Raw genomic sequence first — 20,645 nt, 5'->3', positions numbered from 1 at the left:
TCATCACCAATATGTGTCATATCATACGAGTGTAGATATTTAATATATATGTCCAACACGAATATACCATTTAATATATATGTCCAACACAAATATATCATTAATTAATGATATGACATTAATGATTTGGAAAAACCCAAATCACTAAATATATATAAAAAAAAGAAATGAAGCTTATCCATAGTGAAGTGGTACATCCAAAACAAGTTATCCAATTTAATAATTGTTCTTAAAAAAATGAAATTGTAAAAAAAGAGAGTATTATGGTTAGTTGCATGTTGATGAAATTGGAAAGTGGGTAGAGGGAAGGTTGAAGAAGATGGAATAATTGGTATTATTGTATAAGATGTAAAGGAAAAGGTGGAAAGGAATAAATAAGAGAAAGAGAGAGAAAAATGGAAGTGAAGAAGAAGAAGATATGAGAAGAATGAGTGAGATGCAATTCCACTGCTCTCATTCTCACCACAAACACACACTTCCACTTCAACAAGGTCACTCTCACCTCTCCAAACCCATTATCTTCTTTCTCCCTTTTTCCACTTTTTCACCTTTTCCCCTTTTCCCCTTTCTCCTCTCTCCTCTTTCCGATTAGATCTGATCCATTTCTCAAACACTCCCACCTTCAACCAACCCCACTTTCTCATCACCGCTTTCCATGGCCTCCGCTAGCCTCGGAAGTGGTGGCGTCGGCAGTTCCAGGTCTGTTAACGCCGCCTTCAGGGGTTCTTCCAGTTCCGTCGATTGGCTTGGCCGAGAGATGCTCGAGATGAGATTGAGAGACCACGACGACGATAGAGTCAGTACACTGCTCTCTCTGTTCCATTCTCTTCCTTAATTTTGTAATTCACCTCATACGCAACCACTTCCAAATGTAAATTTTTTATAACACCCTCTCCCCAAAATTTTATTTTTCTTCTACCCTTTTGATTATTGTTTCTGTTTCAGTCGATTTCAATTGCCCTTGTTTTTTTTTTTTTTTTGCAGGATAGTGAGCCTGACATCATTGACGGTGTGGGTGCTGAGACTGGGCACGTGATAAGAACTAGTATTGGTGGCAGAAATGGTCAATCTAAGCAGGTTAAAGAAATAATGATTCTGGGTCATTTGGTGTTAGAGAATTCTTGTGGTTATGGAATCATAGTTGAACTGTTGACAACTGCCAACTTCGTTCTCACACAACTTGTTTTGTTTGAGTTGACAGAATGTGAGTTATATTGCAGAACATGTGGTGGGAACAGGCTCTTTTGGTGTTGTTTTTCAGGTGAGACAGAACAGAACAACTTAGTTTTCTTTTCATATCTTTTGTAAACCCCGTGAAGATACCTTTTTTCATTTCATTCATGCTTTTATCAGGCCAAATGCAGAGAAACAGGAGAGATTGTGGCCATCAAGAAGGTTCTCCAGGACAAGCGCTACAAGAATAGGGAGTTACAGATTATGCAAATGCTGGATCACCCAAATATTGTTGCCCTACGGCATTGTTTCTTCTCAACAACTGACAAAGAAGAAGTGTACTTGAATCTTGTCCTTGAATATGTTCCTGAAACTGTGAATCGTATCGCGAGGAGCTATAGCAGGATTAACCAGCGAATGCCATTGATATATGTAAAGCTTTATACCTACCAGGTATGTGTTTGCTTGCTTCCTGTTAGATCTGGAAATTCATATAATAATAGCATGAGGCAATCCTCAGAGTGTTATTTCAATTTATAAATATCGTACATGTGTTACAGTGTTAATAATAGCATATGACTGAATAGCCTATGAAGTTCTAACTCGTCCCTTGTAACCCTGCTTTGATTGGTTTTCTTAAATTTTCATGTTAAGTTCCCCAGCTTTGGCTTTGTCTGATATGAAGATTTTGAGTTCCAGTTTGACATGTATTTCTTTTTCAAAGGAATTGTAAAAAAGGGGAAAAAAATAGTGGATATTGCTTTTTGTGTATGAGAAATAGACTTGCAGAGCGAAAGTGAGGGATTGTGTCATTTGCGCATTCTAAATCCCTATCCTTTTCTTGTCCATTGATATCTTTGTTTCTTCTTTTCTCTGGTTTTGGCTGCAGATTTGCAGGGCCCTTGCTTATATACATAACTGCATTGGTATATGTCACCGTGACATCAAACCTCAGAACCTACTTGTAAGATAATTCTGAGTTATTGATTTGTTTGTTGTGTGGAACTTATTTGGTATAGTCTTTCTCTCATACTGCTCTCATTTATTATGATATTATTTATTCATATGGTAATTGTGATGTTGAAATTTTTTCACACTCTTAATATAAATCTACACTGGAAGGGAAGTAGGCAACACTAGAGAACTGCAATTAATTATTTTGTGATCTAGAGCAACCAAGCCTTTTCCCTTTAGGTATGGTTGGCTACATGAACCAAATGATGTCATAATGTTCTATCATAAATCTTACATAAACAAAAGATTGAACTCTAAATCCTTTTTAATGATTTCAGCAATAGCTTTTCTCAATCTCCCTTTACCTAACAAATTAATGATTGGGTTGGCTTTCATCTAATCTACTCTCCTACACATGTTTACGCATGCCTCTTTTCATTTAGTATGTTATGTTCTCGAGAAAATAATTAATTGGAGTGGTTATCCATTCTACAGTGCTTACTCTGTTCAATTTTGAATTTTATTCTTCTTGAAATGTATGCCTGAGTGCTTGCGCCCACATCCTTTGATGTCTCTGCATGTGCAAATAACGGTGATTTTCTGTTATCGTTAACTGTAGTCTGCTTTAATCAGTTTATGGATGATGTCTGAAACTTTTCCTTGAATTTGTATTGAAGTTGATGGTTTTATGAATGCTGGTTGTACTTTATAATATCACTTTAACTGTCTGTGTGGAGGCCCAATATTGGCTTCATATTACTGATAACATGTCCTAACTACATGGTCAAAGAAATTCAGTACCATGTTATGGTCCAAGCACAAGCTGCACAGCAACAATGGCTTTATTTTACCAACACTTTGTGTTAAATCTTTATGCGTGCTGGTAGTCTTGTTTCATTGTTTTGCGGTTAAAATTATGGAGTTCAGATTATTTGGATTGTCAAACTTATTTTTTTGTAAAAATAAAAATTAATATCTCAAAATTTTGGAATAAATTCTTATATAATGTGGAAGATATGTGAATGTTTTCTAACCTTTTGGACAATGGCTTAGCAGCCTAACCGAAAGATGATAGAGTATGTAGCAGATATACTTGTATGCCATGTGTTACTATTTGTTTGACTCAAATGTATGCTGCTCATGTCAGGTGAACCCGCATACTCATCAGCTGAAACTATGTGATTTTGGTAGTGCAAAAGTGTTGGTAAGATATTGATTTAAGTGCACTGTTGGTTGATGGAAGCTACTATTTTTTGTTCTTGAGTTTCATCCACATTCTTCTAATACATCAGGTAAAAGGAGAACCAAATGTTTCTTACATCTGTTCAAGATACTACCGTGCTCCGGAACTTATATTTGGGGCCACCGAATATACAACTGCCATAGACATATGGTCAACTGGCTGTGTAATGGCTGAATTACTTCTTGGACAGGTAATGCAGTGTTTGAAAAAATGTCACTATATTTTTCTCATTTCATCATTTATCCGATTTCATTGTGTTTTCCCTGAAGTTCTATTTGGTTTGCAGCCCTTGTTTCCTGGGGAGAGTGGAGTTGATCAGCTAGTTGAAATCATCAAGGTAAGGATTTACCTATGGTTTTTAATTAATCTGGATTTTGCTATCCTATATTGTGAATATATTTTTAGATGTTATATGCACAATAAATTCAGTTTGGTCCACCAGAAACGGTATATGTCCTGGGGATTTCTACATTTCCTCTGCATCCTGGCTCAAGGAAATGAATGTATTTTTTGTAGAGTAACGATTCCAGTCTTAAATATACAAATGTTCTGCTATGCTTGATCTTCTTGTCTTGGTTTGAGGGAGATATAGCAAAGAAAAAGTAAATTTTACATTACTTGTGCATTAGTAATTTAAAGTTCTCAAGTTCTTTCACTGTTCTAGTATAAAGTTTCACTATTCTTCCAGTAGAGTCATGAACAATTACATTTCATTATTTTTATTTCAGGTTTTGGGAACTCCAACTAGGGAGGAGATAAAGTGCATGAACCCTAATTATACTGAATTTAAGTTTCCACAGATAAAACCTCATCCATGGCACAAGGTTCATTCTCTCTTCTTTCTTGCATTCTGTGTCTTACTATGAATGTAGTAATTCAGGATTTAGGTTAAATTTCTTTGTGCAATAGTCTTCTTTGTGCAAGAATTTCTTTATTGGGGGGGAATATCTGGTGAAATAGTCTTCTTTGTGCAAGAATTTCAATGTGATATTATTTTAGAAATAAGATATATTTTTATTGAAATAATGTGTGGCAGAAGTTTCTGTGTTTTTCTCTCAAAAGCAGTGGAAACTAGTACACTTATTTGCCTACATCTTTATCCTCACCACATTTTTCTCTTGTTTTGATTCTTTTTTTCCACTTCCTAGTTGTAGTTTAATTGTGCACGCTGCAGGTTGATATAAATTTTTATAGTTGTAAGTAATTTTGGGAGTAGCAAGAGTTGAAAGTAGATCAAGGAGTCAGCTTTTTTCTGGTTTTGGTTTGTCTGCCGCACTGGATAAGCATGGGACTGGAGCAGTACTACTAGATTAATCATTGGTGTAGGTAGATAATTGTTGATAGGATAGGCATTAATATGTGGGTTGAATCAATCTTGTATATTATCCCTTTAATGCGTGTGTGCACGCGTGAACCTATTCAATTTGAGCATAAGCAACAAAGTATTAGTGAAACATGTGTGAACGTGTAACCATTACATTATTTGAAAAGATTATTGGTTGAATGAGAGATTTACTGTGATATTATCGTGATTTGACAGGTCTTTCAGAAACGTTTACCCCCAGAAGCAGTGGACCTTGTCTGTAGGTTCTTTCAGTACTCTCCCAATTTGAGATGCACTGCGGTAAGTTGAATGTCTCCATTTTTCATTCGGGAAATGATGCTTTGACAATCCTGAAAGTTATATACAATTTTGGATGTGATGAGTTTAGATATAAATATATATAATAATAATTTACTTTTGGCGTCTTGGGAGACATGACTTTGGCTTATGATATTATGGCACTGCAGTTGGAGGCTTGCATTCATCCATTTTTTGATGAATTGAGGGACCCAAACACCCGTCTTCCTAATGGTCGACCACTTCCTCCACTGTTTAATTTTAAATCTCAGGGTGAGTTTAATTAGCTCAGCTCCCTCATATCTCACCGTAACCACCTACTAATGATGTTTCTTTGAATGAGCTTTTTCTTAATTTTGTGTTTGTTGATTTATGCAGAACTTTCTGGCATACCCCCTGATGTGATCAATCTTCTTATTCCAGAGCATGCACGTAAACAGAACTTATTTATGGCTTTGCACACTTAGCTATTTTACTCCCTTAAGTTCTCGTCAATTACTAGCAGGCTGTAAATTATCCGGTGCATCCGACAAAAACTCCACACAAAGAGTTCCTAGAATTATATTTTATTATATAATATAATATAATATATAACCTGATTTTTTTTTCCTTTTTGGAATTTATTGTCAAGAGGAGTTGTTTTCTGTTCTTGTTGAGGAGACGTTTTCATGTATATTAATGTCATACATGTGCCCCTGCTTATTCTAGGCCCTCTCTTCAGCTTATTCTAGGCCCTCTCTTCAAACTTATTACAGGTTAGATTGATTAATAAGATAGGATAAAACAGTTCCACAAGTAGTGGAAGATGATGAATCCCTCATCTGTTTCAAGAGGAATTCACAAATCTAATGCAGAGTATACAAAAGAAAATGAGAGCAGAGAATGCCTAGAAATGCTTGTTACAGAAGAGATAATGAGAACAAAGTTTAACCAACATCAAACTTGAATACATAACATATTCTGTAACAAGAATAGGTTTGTAAACATATTGACAAACTTGAATGTTGTTGATCAAAGGAAAACTTGAAGTTGTGCAGGAATTTTAGATTCCAAATTCACATTCAGAAACATGTGTTGGTTAATACCATATAGGATTAAAAATGTTTTTCATTATTTTTGTTTTTGGTTTAAATTTAAATATTAGATGTTATTATTGTGGATTATTGAAATGAAACTTGATAAAAACGTTAATTTTTATTTTTGTCGTGATAATAATATTTAACATAAAAATATTTACAATATATATTAAAATTAATAATAAAGCACTTACACCTTGAGAAAGAAGGAGTAGGTTACATTGTAATAAACATGTATACCAATTTATTCCTTAAAATTGATAATGTTGGTATTATTCTTGTTCCTTCAGTTAATAAAATGACAATACTAAAATTTATAAGTTAGCGGTGGGTATAACGAGATATCAATTTAATGAATTATTATTAAGATAAATTTATATATATTTATTATAATTACTAGCGAAAATGTAGACGTCATTCGTATTTTTATTTTTATAATTATTATATATATATATATATATATTTGTATTTATTAAAATTAACTTTAAATTTATAATAATAATTTAATAAATTAAATGTTGATTGAAGATTTAACTTGAGAATAAAAAGTTCAAAGAAAAGCATTCCTCCTTGAGGAAATGGATATGAAAATTAGATTTAAAACTGTTTTACGTTAAAAACATAAATGTTTTAATATAAAGTTAAAATTAAAACAAATTATATATATAAAAACAGTTCTTTAGGGAATCTCTTTATACTCTTTATTATATATATATATATATATATATATATATATATATATAAATATAGGTAAGATTATATTTTAATATCATCAAAATTAATTGTAATATATTTTTTAAAGAATTTAAACTTTTTTTTATATAAAATAATTAAAAATGATTTTATTTCTTGAACTTTCATACTTACAAGTTACATATGCATAATAATTATAACTGATATCAATTTTTTAATATTATAATATAGTTGATTCTAGAAGTATGCTTGACATCTTAGAAAAAAAGGAAAAAAAGTTACCATTTCATTTCCACCACAAATAACTCCATAGAATCCATTTCAACTATAAATAACTTCATAATTGAAGTTTAGATTAAGAATAAAAATAAATTTTAGATTATACTCTGATAATCTAAAGTTTAGATTAAAAATAAAATAAATTTCAAAATTATATTATAAGAAAAAAACATTTAACCCTACAATTTATTTAATACATTTGGAAACTATAAGCTATAAGTTAGTGGTTCCCATATTTAAAGTATTTTTGATTTGTATTAATTAGTGTTTAGATAAAAAATAAAATTGAAACTGAAAATTATGTTAGAAAAAAATATAGCAGTGGAGTGTAGTATTAGGGTGTAGGGTAACGAAATGGGGCGAGAATGATGAAGATGGTTCTAGAATAAATACACGTGGCAGCACAGAGAACGTAACATAACCCTCATCCTCTTCCAAAACCCTTCTTCTTATTCTCTCCGTCATCTCTTCTTCTCTGAGTCTGCAACAACTCTCTTACCCTTTCTCACTCTCTCTATCTCTCAATTTCCAGAATTAGGGTTCCGCCATACTAATTAAACATGGCTTCCTCGAGCGCTCAAATACACGGTCTCGGAACCCCCTCTTTCGCCGGTTCCCGAACCCTATTCTTAGGTCAGAGGCTAAACACCAAGGCCTTCATCAAGGTCAAGAGCAAGCCCAGGAGAGTCCTTCCTCTCCGTGTCGTCAATGAGAAAGTCGTTGGTATCGACTTGGGAACCACCAACTCCGCCGTCGCCGCCATGGAAGGCGGCAAGCCCACCATTATCACCAACGCCGAGGGACAGAGAACAACCCCCTCCGTCGTCGCTTACACCAAAAACGGCGACAGACTCGTCGGCCAAATCGCCAAGCGTCAGGCCGTCGTCAACCCCGAGAACACCTTCTTCTCCGTCAAGAGGTTCATAGGCAGGAAGATGTCCGAGGTAGACGAGGAGTCCAAGCAGGTCTCTTACAGAGTCATCAGAGACGACAACGGCAACGTCAAACTCGATTGCCCCGCCATTGGTAAACAGTTTGCTGCTGAAGAAATTTCTGCTCAGGTCTCCTTTTCTTTTCTTTCTGTTTTCTTACATTCACAATGTTACTTGCTGGGTTGCTATGTTATTGATAGCCACTTGTGTGCTGTGTAGGTGTTGAGGAAGCTTGTGGATGATGCTTCCAAGTTCTTGAACGATAAAGTGACCAAGGCTGTTGTTACTGTGCCTGCTTATTTCAATGACTCGCAAAGGACTGCCACCAAGGATGCCGGTAGGATTGCTGGTCTAGAGGTTCTTAGGATTATCAACGAACCAACTGCTGCATCCTTGGCCTATGGCTTTGAAAGGAAAAACAATGAAACTATCTTGGTCTTTGACCTTGGAGGTGGTACTTTTGATGTCTCGGTGCTTGAGGTTGGCGATGGAGTGTTTGAGGTGCTGTCTACTTCTGGGGATACTCACCTGGGTGGTGATGATTTTGATAAGGTTGCCCTTTTTCCTAAACCTGATAAATTGTAGAAACTTCTGTTAATTGTGGTTCGCTGACTGTTTTCTGTTGTACCCTTCTTTGGCTGTAGAGAATTGTTGACTGGCTGGCTTCCAACTTCAAGAGAGATGAAGGCATAGACCTCTTGAAAGACAAACAAGCTCTTCAGCGTCTCACTGAGACAGCCGAGAAAGCCAAGATGGAGCTCTCATCGTTGACTCAAACTAACCTTAGGTATTTACACCTTTCTCGGTTGTTCCAACTACTGCATCCTTCCCTGTATTTTTTTTTTCCATTGCATTGTGACTTGTTAATTAAGCAAACCACTGAGATTTTGTGCCAATGTTTTCAGTTTACCATTCATTACTGCTACAGCGGATGGTCCCAAACATATCGAGACAACCCTCACACGGGCTAAATTCGAGGAACTGTGTTCAGATCTTCTTGACAGGTACCAATAAATTTGAATTGCATTGAATTTGAATGGATGACAAACATAAGATTTTGCTGCTTTCACTATAGCGGAAGAAACTACTTAACCTATTTGTATATGAATTGTGTTCAGGCTCAGGACACCAGTTGAAAACTCATTGAGGGATGCAAAACTGTCCTTCAAGGATCTTGACGAGGTTATCCTTGTGGGTGGATCAACACGTATCCCCGCCGTCCAGGAGCTTGTAAAGAAGTTGACTGGCAAGGACCCAAATGTCACTGTCAATCCAGATGAAGTGGTTGCCCTTGGAGCTGCAGTTCAGGTGGGAGTTAGCTTTTATCTTTGAAGAATTGTTTAATTTGAAGGGAGACTGAGAGTGTCTTTTATGCTTTGGGTAAAACTTTTATTTTCACAATAGTATTCTATTATCATTGATTAATTTTTTTGGTAATTTGTGCTTTTAGGCTGGTGTGTTGGCTGGAGATGTCAGTGACATTGTGCTCTTGGATGTCTCTCCATTATCTTTGGGTCTGGAAACTCTAGGTGGTGTGATGACAAAAATTATCCCTAGAAACACTACACTTCCCACCTCAAAGTCCGAGGTTTTCTCCACCGCTGCTGATGGACAAACCAGTGTAGAAATCAATGTCCTTCAGGGTGAGAGAGAATTTGTCAGGGACAATAAGTCACTTGGTAGCTTCCGCCTGGATGGTATCCCTCCTGCACCTCGTGGAGTTCCCCAGATTGAGGTGAAATTCGATATTGATGCCAATGGCATTCTCTCGGTCGCTGCTATTGATAAAGGCACAGGGAAGAAGCAAGATATTACCATTACTGGTGCTAGCACCTTACCTTCAGATGAGGTATCCACTATCGTCGACACTTTTGTATATTGTTTTTTTATTGCCAGTCTCTTCTGTTGTATTGATTACATGAAAGAAACGCCAATTTTATGGTCATGGGAGGGCCTTCGAGGTAGAAATGCTTACTGTGTCTTGTGAATGTAATACAGGTGGCAAGAATGGTGAATGAAGCAGAAAAATTTTCTAAGGAAGACAAAGAGAAGAGAGACGCCATTGACACGAAGAACCAAGCGGATTCCGTTGTGTACCAGACAGAGAAGCAATTGAAAGAGCTTGGAGACAAAGTTCCAGGCCCTGTGAAAGAAAAGGTTGAAGCAAAATTAGGGGAGCTTAAAGAAGCAATATCTGGGGGTGCGACCCAATCTATTAAGGATGCCATGGCTGCCCTGAATCAGGAAGTTATGCAGCTTGGTCAGTCCCTTTACAACCAACCAGGAGCTCCTGGTGCAGGAGGCCCTACTCCCCCACCTGGTGCCGACGCTGGCCCCTCAGAATCTTCAGGCAAGGGACCCGACGGTGATGTCATCGATGCAGATTTCACCGATTCTAAATGAGCTGGTTATCAATAGAGATTATTGTTAGTATTTTTTCCCCCATTATATGTTTTTTTCTGTTCCAAATTCTTAAAATAGTTTTTGTCAATGGAGAGTGGGTGCGTATTTCCTGTAAAAATTAGACACGGATTTTGTAGGTGCTCATTGATGCGCTTGTCGTACCCTGGATTTTTGTCTTTCGTAATACTAATTCATGGTCCATCCCTATTCCCATCCTATACTAATCAGGGGACTTTGTAACTTTGAAAGCAATGTAGTAAAGGGTGAAGGGTCCTCCGTTTAGGTACTCCTCGCCCATTCTCTCTCAACCAGTCATCTTTTCTACTTCCAATTCTTAACTCTTCATCACATTTAAACTTTAACTCTCTGTTTTTCTGCTGAATTCTCTAATGAGTCACCTAATTGAAGACTAATTTTTAGACTTTGACCATAACTTTGTTGATTTGTAGTTGTTTGAGTGGGACCACACCAGTTTTTAATGTTACACTTTTGATCCTAGTGGAAGAGAAGGTACTTGAATATGATCAAGTGAATTACTTTTTTAAACTGAAAAAAAAAAAAGTTTTAACAAACAAGAAACTTGAATACATAACATATTGTGTAACAAAAATAGGTTAGTAAAACATATAACCTATTGAGAAACTTAATGTTTTTTATCAAAGGAAAACATGATGTTGTGCAGGAATTTTAGATTCCAAATTCACATACAGAAACATGTGTTGGTTTAATACCATATAAGATTAAATATGTTTTTCATTACTTTTGTTTCTGGTTTAAATTGTTAGATGTTATTATTATGGATGATTGAAATGAAACTTGATAATAACGTTAATTTTTATTTTTGTCGTGATAATAATTTTAACTTTATTTTTTATATAAAATAATATTTTACATAAAAAATATATTAAAATTAATATTATTCGTTCCTTCAGTTAATAAAATGACAATCCTAAAATATATTAGTTAGCAGGGTATAACGAGTTATCAATTTAATGAATAATTATTAAGAGAAAAGTTACATTAATTATAATTATAAGATTATATTTTAATATAAACAAAATTAATTGTAATATATTTCTTAAATATTTTAAACTTTTTTTATACAAAATAATTAAAACTGATTTTAATTCTTGAATTTTCATGCTTATATATGCATAACAATTATAACTGATATCAATTTTTTAATATTATAATATACATGATTCTAGAAGTATGTTTGGAACATTAGAAAAAAAAGGAAAAAAGTTATCATTTTACTTCGACTAAAAAAAAAAACTCGATAGAACCTATTTCAACTATAAATAACTTGATAATTTTAAGTTTAAATTGAGAATAAAAATAAATTTTAAATTATACTCTAAAGTTTAAGTTTAATTTAGGAATAAAATAAATTTCAAATTATATTATAAAAATGAAAAGAATATTAACCCTACAATTTAATACTTTTCTCGATACTGTAAGTTATGGACACTTATTTAGGATCCTCGTATATTAACACATGTGAAAACACACTTTACACTATAATTAATTAATATTTTATTTTTTAATTTAAATATGTTATTATATTATTATTTACAATATTAAAGGTATATTTTTTTTATTATTTATGGTGTCAACAAAACTTTTCTCTAATGGTGTTACATAAAATATAAAATTGAAAGTGAAAATTATGTTTGAAAAAAATTAGCACCATGTACTCCTTATTTAGAGGCAGAAAGAAGAAAATGAACTCCTTATTTACATTTATTAGCGAATGAGGGCGTGGATTGAGAAGGTGATGAATGCCCAGGTAGATGCACAACTTATTAAATACCCTTCACAAATTATTGAAAATCAATTTTATTCACCATGAACATTTTCCATTACTTGCATGTACTTGCATGTAAAGTTGAGTACAATATTTTAAATTTCAAAAAGTTATAATTACATTTTTTAACTTCTCACGTGCCCAAAATACATAAGACACAGTCAGTTATGTCATAAAAAATAGTTGGTTATAAAAAATAGTTGATAATCGATTAAATATACAACACAATCCACCTCCCCCTTTTACATCAAACACTGCATTGGCGTTGGGGAATGCCTTCAGACTTCAAATGTTCATTGCATGTTTTCTAAGGAAGGAGGTTCAACGCAGGGCCACACATAGCTATTGTCATCTACGCCATTCTCCTCTTGATATCTGCTACTGCTTCTTCTTCTTCTTCTGTTTGGGAGGAGAGTTTGAGGTAGGAATGCTTACTGCTGTCTCCATTCAGGTGGCGAGAATGGTGAATGAAACAGAGAAGTTTTCAAAGAAAGACAAAGAGAAGAGAGACACACAATTGACACTAAGAACCAAGCAGATTCTGTGGTGTACCAGACAAAGAAACAATTGAAAGAACTTGGAGACAAGGTTCCTGGCCCTGTGAAAAAGAAGGTTGAGGCAAAACTAGGAGAGCTTAAAGACGCAATATCTGGGGCTCAACCCAAGCTATTAAGGATGCCATGACTGTCCTCAATCAGGAAGTTATGCAGAGTCCCTTTACAACCACCCAGGAACTCCTGGCGCAGGAGGCCCTAGTCTCCTACCTGGTGCCGACGCTGACTCCTCAGAATCTTCAGACTAGGGATGCAGATTTCACCGACTGACCGACTCGAGCTAGTTATAATAAAGATTATTGTTAGTTATCAATAGAAATTATATTTATAACCAACTATCGAAATGTCTCTCAACAACTTCTCTTCATTCTAGCAATGATATATGTTAAAATGAACGGACAACAACTTCTCTTCATTCTAGTAATGATATATATTAGAATGAACGAATATAGAAGCTGATGATAGACATCTGGATGGTCCAGTTAGTTATAAATATAATCTATCGATAGGAATAATCTCTATTGATAACTAGTTTATTTAGAGCTGGTGAAATCTGTATTGATGACATCACTGTCTAGTCCCTTTCCTGAAGATTTTGAGGGGCCAGAGTCGGCACCCGCCTCCTACGCCAGGAGCTCCTGATGCTTGTAAAGGGATTGACCAAGCTGTATAACTTTCTGATTGAGGACACCCATAACATCCTTAATAGCTTGGGTCGAACCTAAGATATTGCGTCTTTTAAGCTCTCCTAGTTTTGCTTCAACTTTCTCTTTCAAAGGGCCCGGAACCTTGTCTCCAAGCTCTTTCAATTGTTTCTCTGTATGGTACATCACAGAATCTGCTTGGTTCTTAGTATCAATTGCGTTCCTATTCTCTTTGTCTTACTTTAAAAATTTCTCTACTTCATTCACCATTCTCACATGTATAAGCACTGTATAAGCATTGCTACTAAAATGCCCTTCCCATGACCATAAAATTGACGTTTTTCAATACAACATAGGCAACTGGCAATAAAAAAATAATATACAAAAGTGTCTGGGACCCATCCATGATTACAACAACAGCTAGTCCAGCTAAAATTTCTGAATCCAAGTGTTGCTCACTAAGAAACATTTCACTGGCATTCTGGAATGTGACGTCCCAAAAACTCCAAGTTGATCAAATGAATCAAAACAAAACTGATAATAAAAGACACTCTCAGTCCCCCTCCCCTGCCCCTTCAAATTAAGGGATTCTTCAAAGATAAAAGCTAAATCACACCTGAACTGCAGCTCCAAGGACAACCACTTCATCACACCACTTAGAGTCTCCAACCAAGATATCATCCTAAATGCGCAAATTATGAAAATAATAACCCTTGTGAGGGTATGTTTGGAACCATGGTAAACGGAAAACATTGACACAAAATCTCAGTGATTTGCTTAATAGCACGAAGTCACAATGCAATGAAAAAAAATACAGGGAAAAAATGTAGTAATTGGAACAACCAAGAAAGGTACAACAGAAAACAAGTTCAATTGTCATTTGAGTATGAGAAAGAACTATCATCATGTTATATAATATAATAAATATAATTCTATAACCTGCTAGTACTTCACAGAAGTTCATTCTCATGGGGATCATAAAGAAGGGCAGCCTATGGCCAACCTATCACCACCCAGGTGTGGCCATAGGCCAAGGATGGTGCGCAGAAAGTTATATTCGTACACTACTGATTCCTCTGATTTAAGCTTCTGCATATATATTTACTGCATTTCTTTCATGTACTGCAGTGCCATTATATCATTAGCGAAAGTGATGTATCCCAATATGCCAAAAGTAAATTATGAAAAATGGAGATATTCAACTTAATGCAGTGCATCTCAAATTGGGAGAGTACTGAAAGAACCTACAGACAAGGTCTACTGCTTCTGGGGGTAAACGTTTCTGAAAGACCTATCAAATTAGGATAATATCACACTAAATCTCTCATTCAACCACTGTTCCATCACTCTCTGAAACATCCTTGATTGTTTCGTCTTCTTCCTCGAGCACTCTCGCGTTTCTCTCTACATCTTATAGAACCTTCATCCTACTTGATCAAAGGTATGAACTTTAACTATCGATCACCCTTATCTATCGATTCTAACGCTTGATAACCACCTGGGGATGTGTAACCCCCTGCATTTTAAGCTTTCTCTGTTCCCTTTTATGGGGTCCTTTCGAGCGTGGGTTTCCCTGACTTAGGTTTCAAGAAACTCAGGATCCTCGAGGAACTGATTCCCTTTGTATTCTTGCACACAGGGATGGTTCTGAATAAAGAGAAACGGGTCAAGCTGGCTGGCATCCTGACTCTGCGTCGATGGTTGTCTGGGGGTGCGGGCACCTCTTGCCCTCATGCCCTCGCTTCTACTATTGTCGCGCCCTCTCCTACTGCCTCCTTCGTCGCGGTTCCTCTCGTCGCGGCCCAAGCATCTCCCGCTCCACTTCCTTGCGGAAAGGTAGTGGAGATCGAGTCTGATGAGGATTCCGCCGAAGGGCCGATTTCTAAAAGGCTTAGGCCTACAACGGTGACGGTCTCTCATTCCTCTACTGTCGGTCGCCTGACATTGTTCCGAGGCCAGACACCAAGCGCTCCCTCATCCTCTGATCTCTTCGCACTTGCGGACGGTGGGATAAGCGTTCCTGTAACTCCATCTACTCCTGAACTTCCTGATGTCCTACAACATGCCCTCAAAGGCTTCTATCTAGAGATGATAGTGGACTCAGGTGAGAGACTGCTGCGAGGGAAATGTTGGGCCTCAACTTTGGGGCTCTTCTTGCCCAATCCAACGCCCTCATAACTAAGCCTGAGGCGAGGGTGGCGCTGGTAGAGGCCAAAGCTAAAGAAGAAACGGCCCTGCTGGCTCGTTTGTTTGCTACCTGCGAGGCCGCACTGAAACAGGAGTTGAATAGCCTCTGCCAATCTGAAAAGGACCTCTTAAAACGACTTCATGACAAGTGCCAAGAGGCTATCGAGCTGGAGGCAAAAATCTTGCTCCTGCGAATCCAGGTCATCGAGTTGGAAGAGGCGGCTAAGGCCTCCAAGGCCAAGATGCACGACTAAAAGAAAGGTCCATCAATCGAGAAGTGCACATGGGTAATGTTGAGGCCGAGCTCCTTCAACAAGCCAAGAGATTTGAAGAAACCGAGGTTGAAATGACTGGGATGTTGTTGATGCTTACGACGCGGGGTTCGAGGACACGTGGGGTCCCCTAACTAGAGTGCATCCTCTGTCGGGGTGCCACCTGGATGCCTCCTCATGCACTTGATCTCTGGTGTCACCCGCCTTGAGAGCGCCCTATTTGTCCACGTGTCATGTATGCAGCTCGCGCCCTGGAACACGACCCTTATAGGTCATATTTTTCTAGTGACTCTATACTTGTGTTACGCTTAAATGTGTCATCCACTCCACACGCATGGACTCTCGTGACCTAGGTTTCTCCCTTACTGATAATTGGTGCGTGGTCTGGGATCCACCTCTCATGGCCCAGCTCTGCTATTTGTAAACTGCTACTTAATGAAGTAATGAACAAATGAACAAATAATTTTTCTTTTTTTCAGATTCAACAACGCTCCGCATTTGATAACCACGCTACTCATTTATTAACGCTCAATAAAGTAAAATGACTAATAACAATTGAAAAAAATAATCTAAATAATAAATTTTACAAATTTCTCCACTTTTTAAATAACATAACATGGTATACTAAACAATAATAAATAAAATAAATTTTTAAAATTAAAAACGACTTATTTTTAACTTTTAAAATTATAAAAAAACAAAATAATTAAAAAAATAAAATATTAATAAGAATAAAATAAAAATCATTTTGTAAAATATCTCACCATGTTTCAATTAAGAGAAAAAAAAGATGAAATCCAGAAAAAGCAAATTTAGAAGTAACCGCATTTTAAAAATTTGTTAAAAATAAAATATTAATAATAATAAAAAAATTTATAAAATATCCCACTGTTTTAATTAAGAGAAAAAAAAAGAAACACGAAACCAAAAAATCAATTTTGCAAGATGATCACCTTTTAAAAATTTGCTAAATTTTAAAAACTTCTGAACCTGTTTGTGATCAATAAAAAAGACAGAATATACTAATATATAAAGATAAAATGAGAAAAACATATATATACCAAAAACAGTTAAAAATAAATTCCCTTTCATAAATGTAGATATAAATTAACTAAAATACGCTTTAAATTAATTAAAATTTAATTTTTATATATATAATAATAAATTTGTAATCTTATAATTTAAATAATTAAAAATAATTAAAAATATCTTTAAAACTAAAAGCATGTAACATAACGAAGCACCTGCTGATCCTCTCCCAAAACCCTCCTTCTTATTCTTCTTCATCCCTTCTTCTCTGAGCTTCCAACCACGCTCTTAGCCTCTCACCTTCTCTCTCTCTTTCTCTCTCTCTTTTTCTCTCTCTATCTCTCAATTACCATAATTAGGGTTCCGCCGTACTAATTAAACATGGCTTCCTCAACCGCTCAAATACACGGTCTCGGAACCCCCTCCTTCGCCGGTTCCCGAACCCTATTCTTAGGTCAGAGGCTAAACACCAAAGCCTTCATCAAGGTCAAGAGCAAGCCCAGGAGGGTCCTTCCTCTCCGTGTCGTCAATGAGAAAGTCGTTGGTATCGACTTGGGAACCACCAACTCCGCCGTCGCCGCCATGGAAGGCGGCAAGCCCACCATCATCACCAACGCCGAGGGCCAGAGAACCACCCCCTCCGTCGTCGCCTACACCAAAAACGGCGACAGACTCGTCGGCCAAATCGCCAAGCGTCAGGCCGTCGTCAACCCCGAGAACACCTTCTTCTCCGTCAAGAGGTTCATTGGCAGGAAGATGTCTGAGGTAGACGAGGAATCCAAGCAGGTCTCTTACAAAGTCATCAGAGACGACAACGGCAACGTCAAACTCGATTGCCCCGCCATTGGTAAACAGTTCGCTGCTGAAGAAATTTCTGCCCAGGTCATTTTTCTTTTCTTTCTATTTTCTTACATTCACAATGTTACTTGCTGGGTTGCTGTGTTATTGATAGCCACTTGTGTGTGCTGTGTAGGTGTTGAGGAAGCTTGTGGACGATGCTTCCAAGTTTTTGAACGATAAAGTGACCAAGGCTGTTGTTACTGTTCCTGCTTATTTCAATGACTCGCAGAGGACTGCTACCAAGGATGCTGGTAGGATTGCTGGTTTTGAGGTTCTTAGGATTATCAACGAACCAACTGCTGCATCCTTGGCCTATGGCTTTGAAAGGAAAAACAATGAAACTATCTTGGTCTTTGACCTTGGAGGTGGCACCTTTGATGTCTCCGTGCTTGAGGTTGGCGATGGAGTGTTTGAGGTGCTGTCTACTTCTGGGGATACTCACCTGGGTGGTGATGATTTTGATAAGGTTGCGATTTTTTCTGATTCTGATAAATTGTAGAAACTTCTGTTAATTGTGGTTCGCTGACTGTTTTCTTTTGTACCTTTCTTTGGCTGTAGAGAATTGTTGACTGGTTGGCTTCCAACTTCAAGAGAGATGAAGGCATAGACCTCTTGAAAGACAAACAAGCTCTTCAGCGTCTCACTGAGACAGCCGAGAAAGCCAAGATGGAGCTCTCATCATTGACTCAAACTAACCTTAGGTATTTTCCTTTCTCGGTTGTTCCAATTACTACATTTTTTCCCTGTATTTTTTTTCATTGCATTGTGACTTGTGCTATTAAGCAAACCACTGAGATTTTGTGCCAATGTTTTCAGTTTACCGTTCATTACTGCTACAGCGGATGGTCCCAAACATATCGAGACAACCCTCACAAGGGCTAAATTCGAGGAACTGTGTTCAGATCTTCTTGACAGGTAACAGTAAATTTGAATTGCATTGAATTTGAATGGATGGCAAACATAAGATTTTGCTGCTTTCACCAAAGCGGAAGAAACTACTTAACCATGTTTGTACTTGTATGAATTGTGTTCAGGCTCAGGACACCAGTTGAAAACTCATTGAGGGATGCAAAACTCTCCTTCAAGGATCTTGATGAGGTTATCCTTGTGGGTGGATCAACACGGATCCCAGCCGTCCAGGAGCTTGTAAAGAAGTTGACTGGCAAGGACCCAAATGTCACTGTCAATCCAGACGAAGTGGTTGCCCTTGGAGCTGCAGTTCAGGTGGGATTTAGCTTTTATCTTTGAAGAATTGCTTAACTTGAAGGGGCAGGGGAGGGACTGAGAGTGTTTTTTATAAATTCGAGAGTCTTCAGTAAAACTTTTATTTTCAGATCAGTACTCTATTATCATTGATTAATCTTTTTGGTAATTTGTGCTTTTAGGCTGGTGTCTTGGCCGGAGACGTCAGTGACATTGTGCTCTTGGATGTCTCTCCATTATCTTTGGGTCTGGAAACTCTAGGTGGTGTGATGACAAAAATTATCCCTAGAAACACTACTCTTCCCACCTCAAAGTCCGAGGTTTTCTCCACCGCTGCTGATGGACAAACCAGTGTAGAAATCAATGTCCTTCAGGGTGAGAGAGAATTTGTCAGGGACAATAAATCACTTGGTAGCTTCCGCCTGGATGGTATCCCTCCTGCACCTCGTGGAGTTCCCCAGATTGAGGTCAAATTCGATATTGATGCCAATGGCATTCTCTCGGTCGCTGCTATTGATAAGGGCACAGGAAAGAAGCAAGATATTACCATTACTGGTGCTAGCACCTTACCTTCAGATGAGGTATCTACTATGGTCGAAACTTTTGTATATTGCTTTTTTATTGCTAGTTGCTTCTGTTGTATTGATTACATGAAAGAAACGCCAATTTTTTGGTCATGGGAGGGTCGTGTTTGAGGTAGGAATGTTTATGCTGTCTCGTGAATGTAATACAGGTGGCTAGAATGGTGAATGAAGCTGAGAAATTTTCAAAGGAAGATAAAGAGAAGAGGGATGCCATTGACACAAAGAACCAGGCAGATTCTGTTGTGTACCAGACAGAGAAACAATTGAAAGAGCTTGGAGACAAGGTTCCGGGCCCTGTGAAAGAGAAGGTTGAAGCAAAACTAGGGGAGCTTAAAGATGCGATATCTGGGGATGCGATCCAAGCTATTAAGGATGCCATGGCTGCCCTCAATCAGGAAGTTATGCAGCTTGGTCAGTCCCTATATAACCAACCAGGAGCTGCTGCCGCAGGAGGCCCTACTCCACCACCTGGTGCCGATGCTGGCCCCTCAGAATCTTCAGGCAAGGGACCCGAGGGTGATGTCATCGATGCAGATTTCACTGACTCTAAATGAGCTAGTTATCAATAGAGATTATTGTTAGTATTTTTCTTTTTCCATTATATGTTTTTTTCTGTTCCGAATTCTTAACATTTTTTGTCAATGGAGAGTGGGTGCGTATTTTCTATATATAATTAGACACGGATTTAGTTGGTGCTCATTGATTCGCGCTTTGTACCCTGGAATTTTGTCTTTCGTAGTACTGGTATTTATTGGTTTCTTCTCATCTTTGTTGGAAGTATTTTGCTTCGTATACAGTTGGAATGAACGGATATAGAAAGTATAGTAATTTACGTAAAATACGTTATAATTTACGGCTTATTCTTTAAATATTGTAATTTATTAGCAGGCGATATATTAGTGTTTAAAGTTGTGGTCAAACATTAAAAATTTTCAGTTTGTGTACTTTTTAATTTATTTGATTTGATTATATAGAAGATGTCGAAGTCACCACCACCACCTACTAGAATTTAAAATGGTGCATTCAGGCCATCATCTTTGAAGTCCCAAATGTTGTCAGCTTTTCCAATGCCCTCTTTTAATTTACTATTTCTCTTTTTGCTCTTCCCCTCAGCTGTATCCATATCTAATCAAATCCTGAATGCATGGCTA

At 37.1% G+C, this 20,645-nt stretch overlaps 3 protein-coding genes across 4 annotated transcripts; all 3 read left to right on the top strand.

Moving 5' to 3' along the window:
- Window positions 1–165: 165 nt before the first annotated feature.
- On the top strand, window positions 166–5,698 carry SK41 (shaggy-like protein kinase 41). 2 transcript variants are annotated; one of them, XM_068641316.1, is made up of 12 exons: window positions 166–796; window positions 985–1,077; window positions 1,202–1,261; window positions 1,354–1,626; window positions 2,063–2,137; window positions 3,275–3,331; window positions 3,420–3,560; window positions 3,657–3,707; window positions 4,099–4,194; window positions 4,911–4,994; window positions 5,162–5,264; window positions 5,370–5,698. In XM_068641316.1, the coding sequence occupies exons 1-12, from the start codon at window positions 656–658 to the stop codon at window positions 5,456–5,458; spliced, it is 1,263 nt and encodes a 420-aa protein (XP_068497417.1). In that variant the 5' UTR covers window positions 166–655; the 3' UTR covers window positions 5,459–5,698. The 2 variants fall into 2 exon arrangements, with proteins under 2 accessions (XP_068497417.1, XP_068497416.1); XM_068641315.2 differs by having other exon boundaries at window positions 290–796; window positions 3,420–3,707.
- A 1,643-nt stretch (window positions 5,699–7,341) lies between these two features.
- On the top strand, window positions 7,342–10,682 carry LOC137832916 (stromal 70 kDa heat shock-related protein, chloroplastic). Its single transcript, XM_068641309.1, has 7 exons — window positions 7,342–8,100; window positions 8,191–8,523; window positions 8,616–8,758; window positions 8,877–8,975; window positions 9,090–9,279; window positions 9,422–9,820; window positions 9,970–10,682. The coding sequence occupies exons 1-7, from the start codon at window positions 7,600–7,602 to the stop codon at window positions 10,372–10,374; spliced, it is 2,070 nt and encodes a 689-aa protein (XP_068497410.1). The 5' UTR covers window positions 7,342–7,599; the 3' UTR covers window positions 10,375–10,682.
- Window positions 10,683–17,045: 6,363 nt separating this feature from the next.
- On the top strand, window positions 17,046–20,193 carry LOC137832917 (stromal 70 kDa heat shock-related protein, chloroplastic). The gene is made up of 7 exons (XM_068641310.1): window positions 17,046–17,749; window positions 17,841–18,173; window positions 18,266–18,408; window positions 18,524–18,622; window positions 18,742–18,931; window positions 19,093–19,491; window positions 19,644–20,193. Exons 1-7 carry the CDS (start codon window positions 17,249–17,251, stop codon window positions 20,046–20,048), a joined length of 2,070 nt encoding a protein of 689 aa, XP_068497411.1. The 5' UTR covers window positions 17,046–17,248; the 3' UTR covers window positions 20,049–20,193.
- Window positions 20,194–20,645: the final 452 nt, after the last annotated feature.

Source organism: Phaseolus vulgaris, chromosome 6 (genome assembly GCF_051622355.1).
Source record: "Phaseolus vulgaris cultivar YP4 chromosome 6, ASM5162235v1, whole genome shotgun sequence".
NCBI lineage: Eukaryota > Viridiplantae > Streptophyta > Magnoliopsida > Fabales > Fabaceae > Phaseolus > Phaseolus vulgaris.
The sequence above is the reverse complement of the archived record's forward strand: the minus strand, read 5'-3'. Positions and strand labels throughout refer to the sequence as shown.

What these genes read in the sequence shown, in the direction of transcription:
- LOC137832916 (XM_068641309.1), top strand. Translation starts at nt 7,600, where the DNA reads ATGGCTTCCTCGAGCGCTCAAATACACGGTCTCGGAACCCCCTCTTTC. An exon ending in TTGACTCAAACTAACCTTAG is followed by an intron (nt 8,759 to 8,876) that starts GTATTTACACCT and finishes CAATGTTTTCAG; the next exon opens with TTTACCATTCATTACTGCTA. An exon ending in GCACCTTACCTTCAGATGAG is followed by an intron (nt 9,821 to 9,969) that starts GTATCCACTATC and finishes AATGTAATACAG; the next exon opens with GTGGCAAGAATGGTGAATGA.
- SK41 (XM_068641315.2), top strand. Translation starts at nt 656, where the DNA reads ATGGCCTCCGCTAGCCTCGGAAGTGGTGGCGTCGGCAGTTCCAGGTCT. An exon ending in CTTTTGGTGTTGTTTTTCAG is followed by an intron (nt 1,262 to 1,353) that starts GTGAGACAGAAC and finishes TGCTTTTATCAG; the next exon opens with GCCAAATGCAGAGAAACAGG. An exon ending in AACCTCATCCATGGCACAAG is followed by an intron (nt 4,195 to 4,910) that starts GTTCATTCTCTC and finishes GTGATTTGACAG; the next exon opens with GTCTTTCAGAAACGTTTACC.
- LOC137832917 (XM_068641310.1), top strand. Translation starts at nt 17,249, where the DNA reads ATGGCTTCCTCAACCGCTCAAATACACGGTCTCGGAACCCCCTCCTTC. An exon ending in GTGGTGATGATTTTGATAAG is followed by an intron (nt 18,174 to 18,265) that starts GTTGCGATTTTT and finishes CTTTGGCTGTAG; the next exon opens with AGAATTGTTGACTGGTTGGC. An exon ending in TTGACTCAAACTAACCTTAG is followed by an intron (nt 18,409 to 18,523) that starts GTATTTTCCTTT and finishes CAATGTTTTCAG; the next exon opens with TTTACCGTTCATTACTGCTA.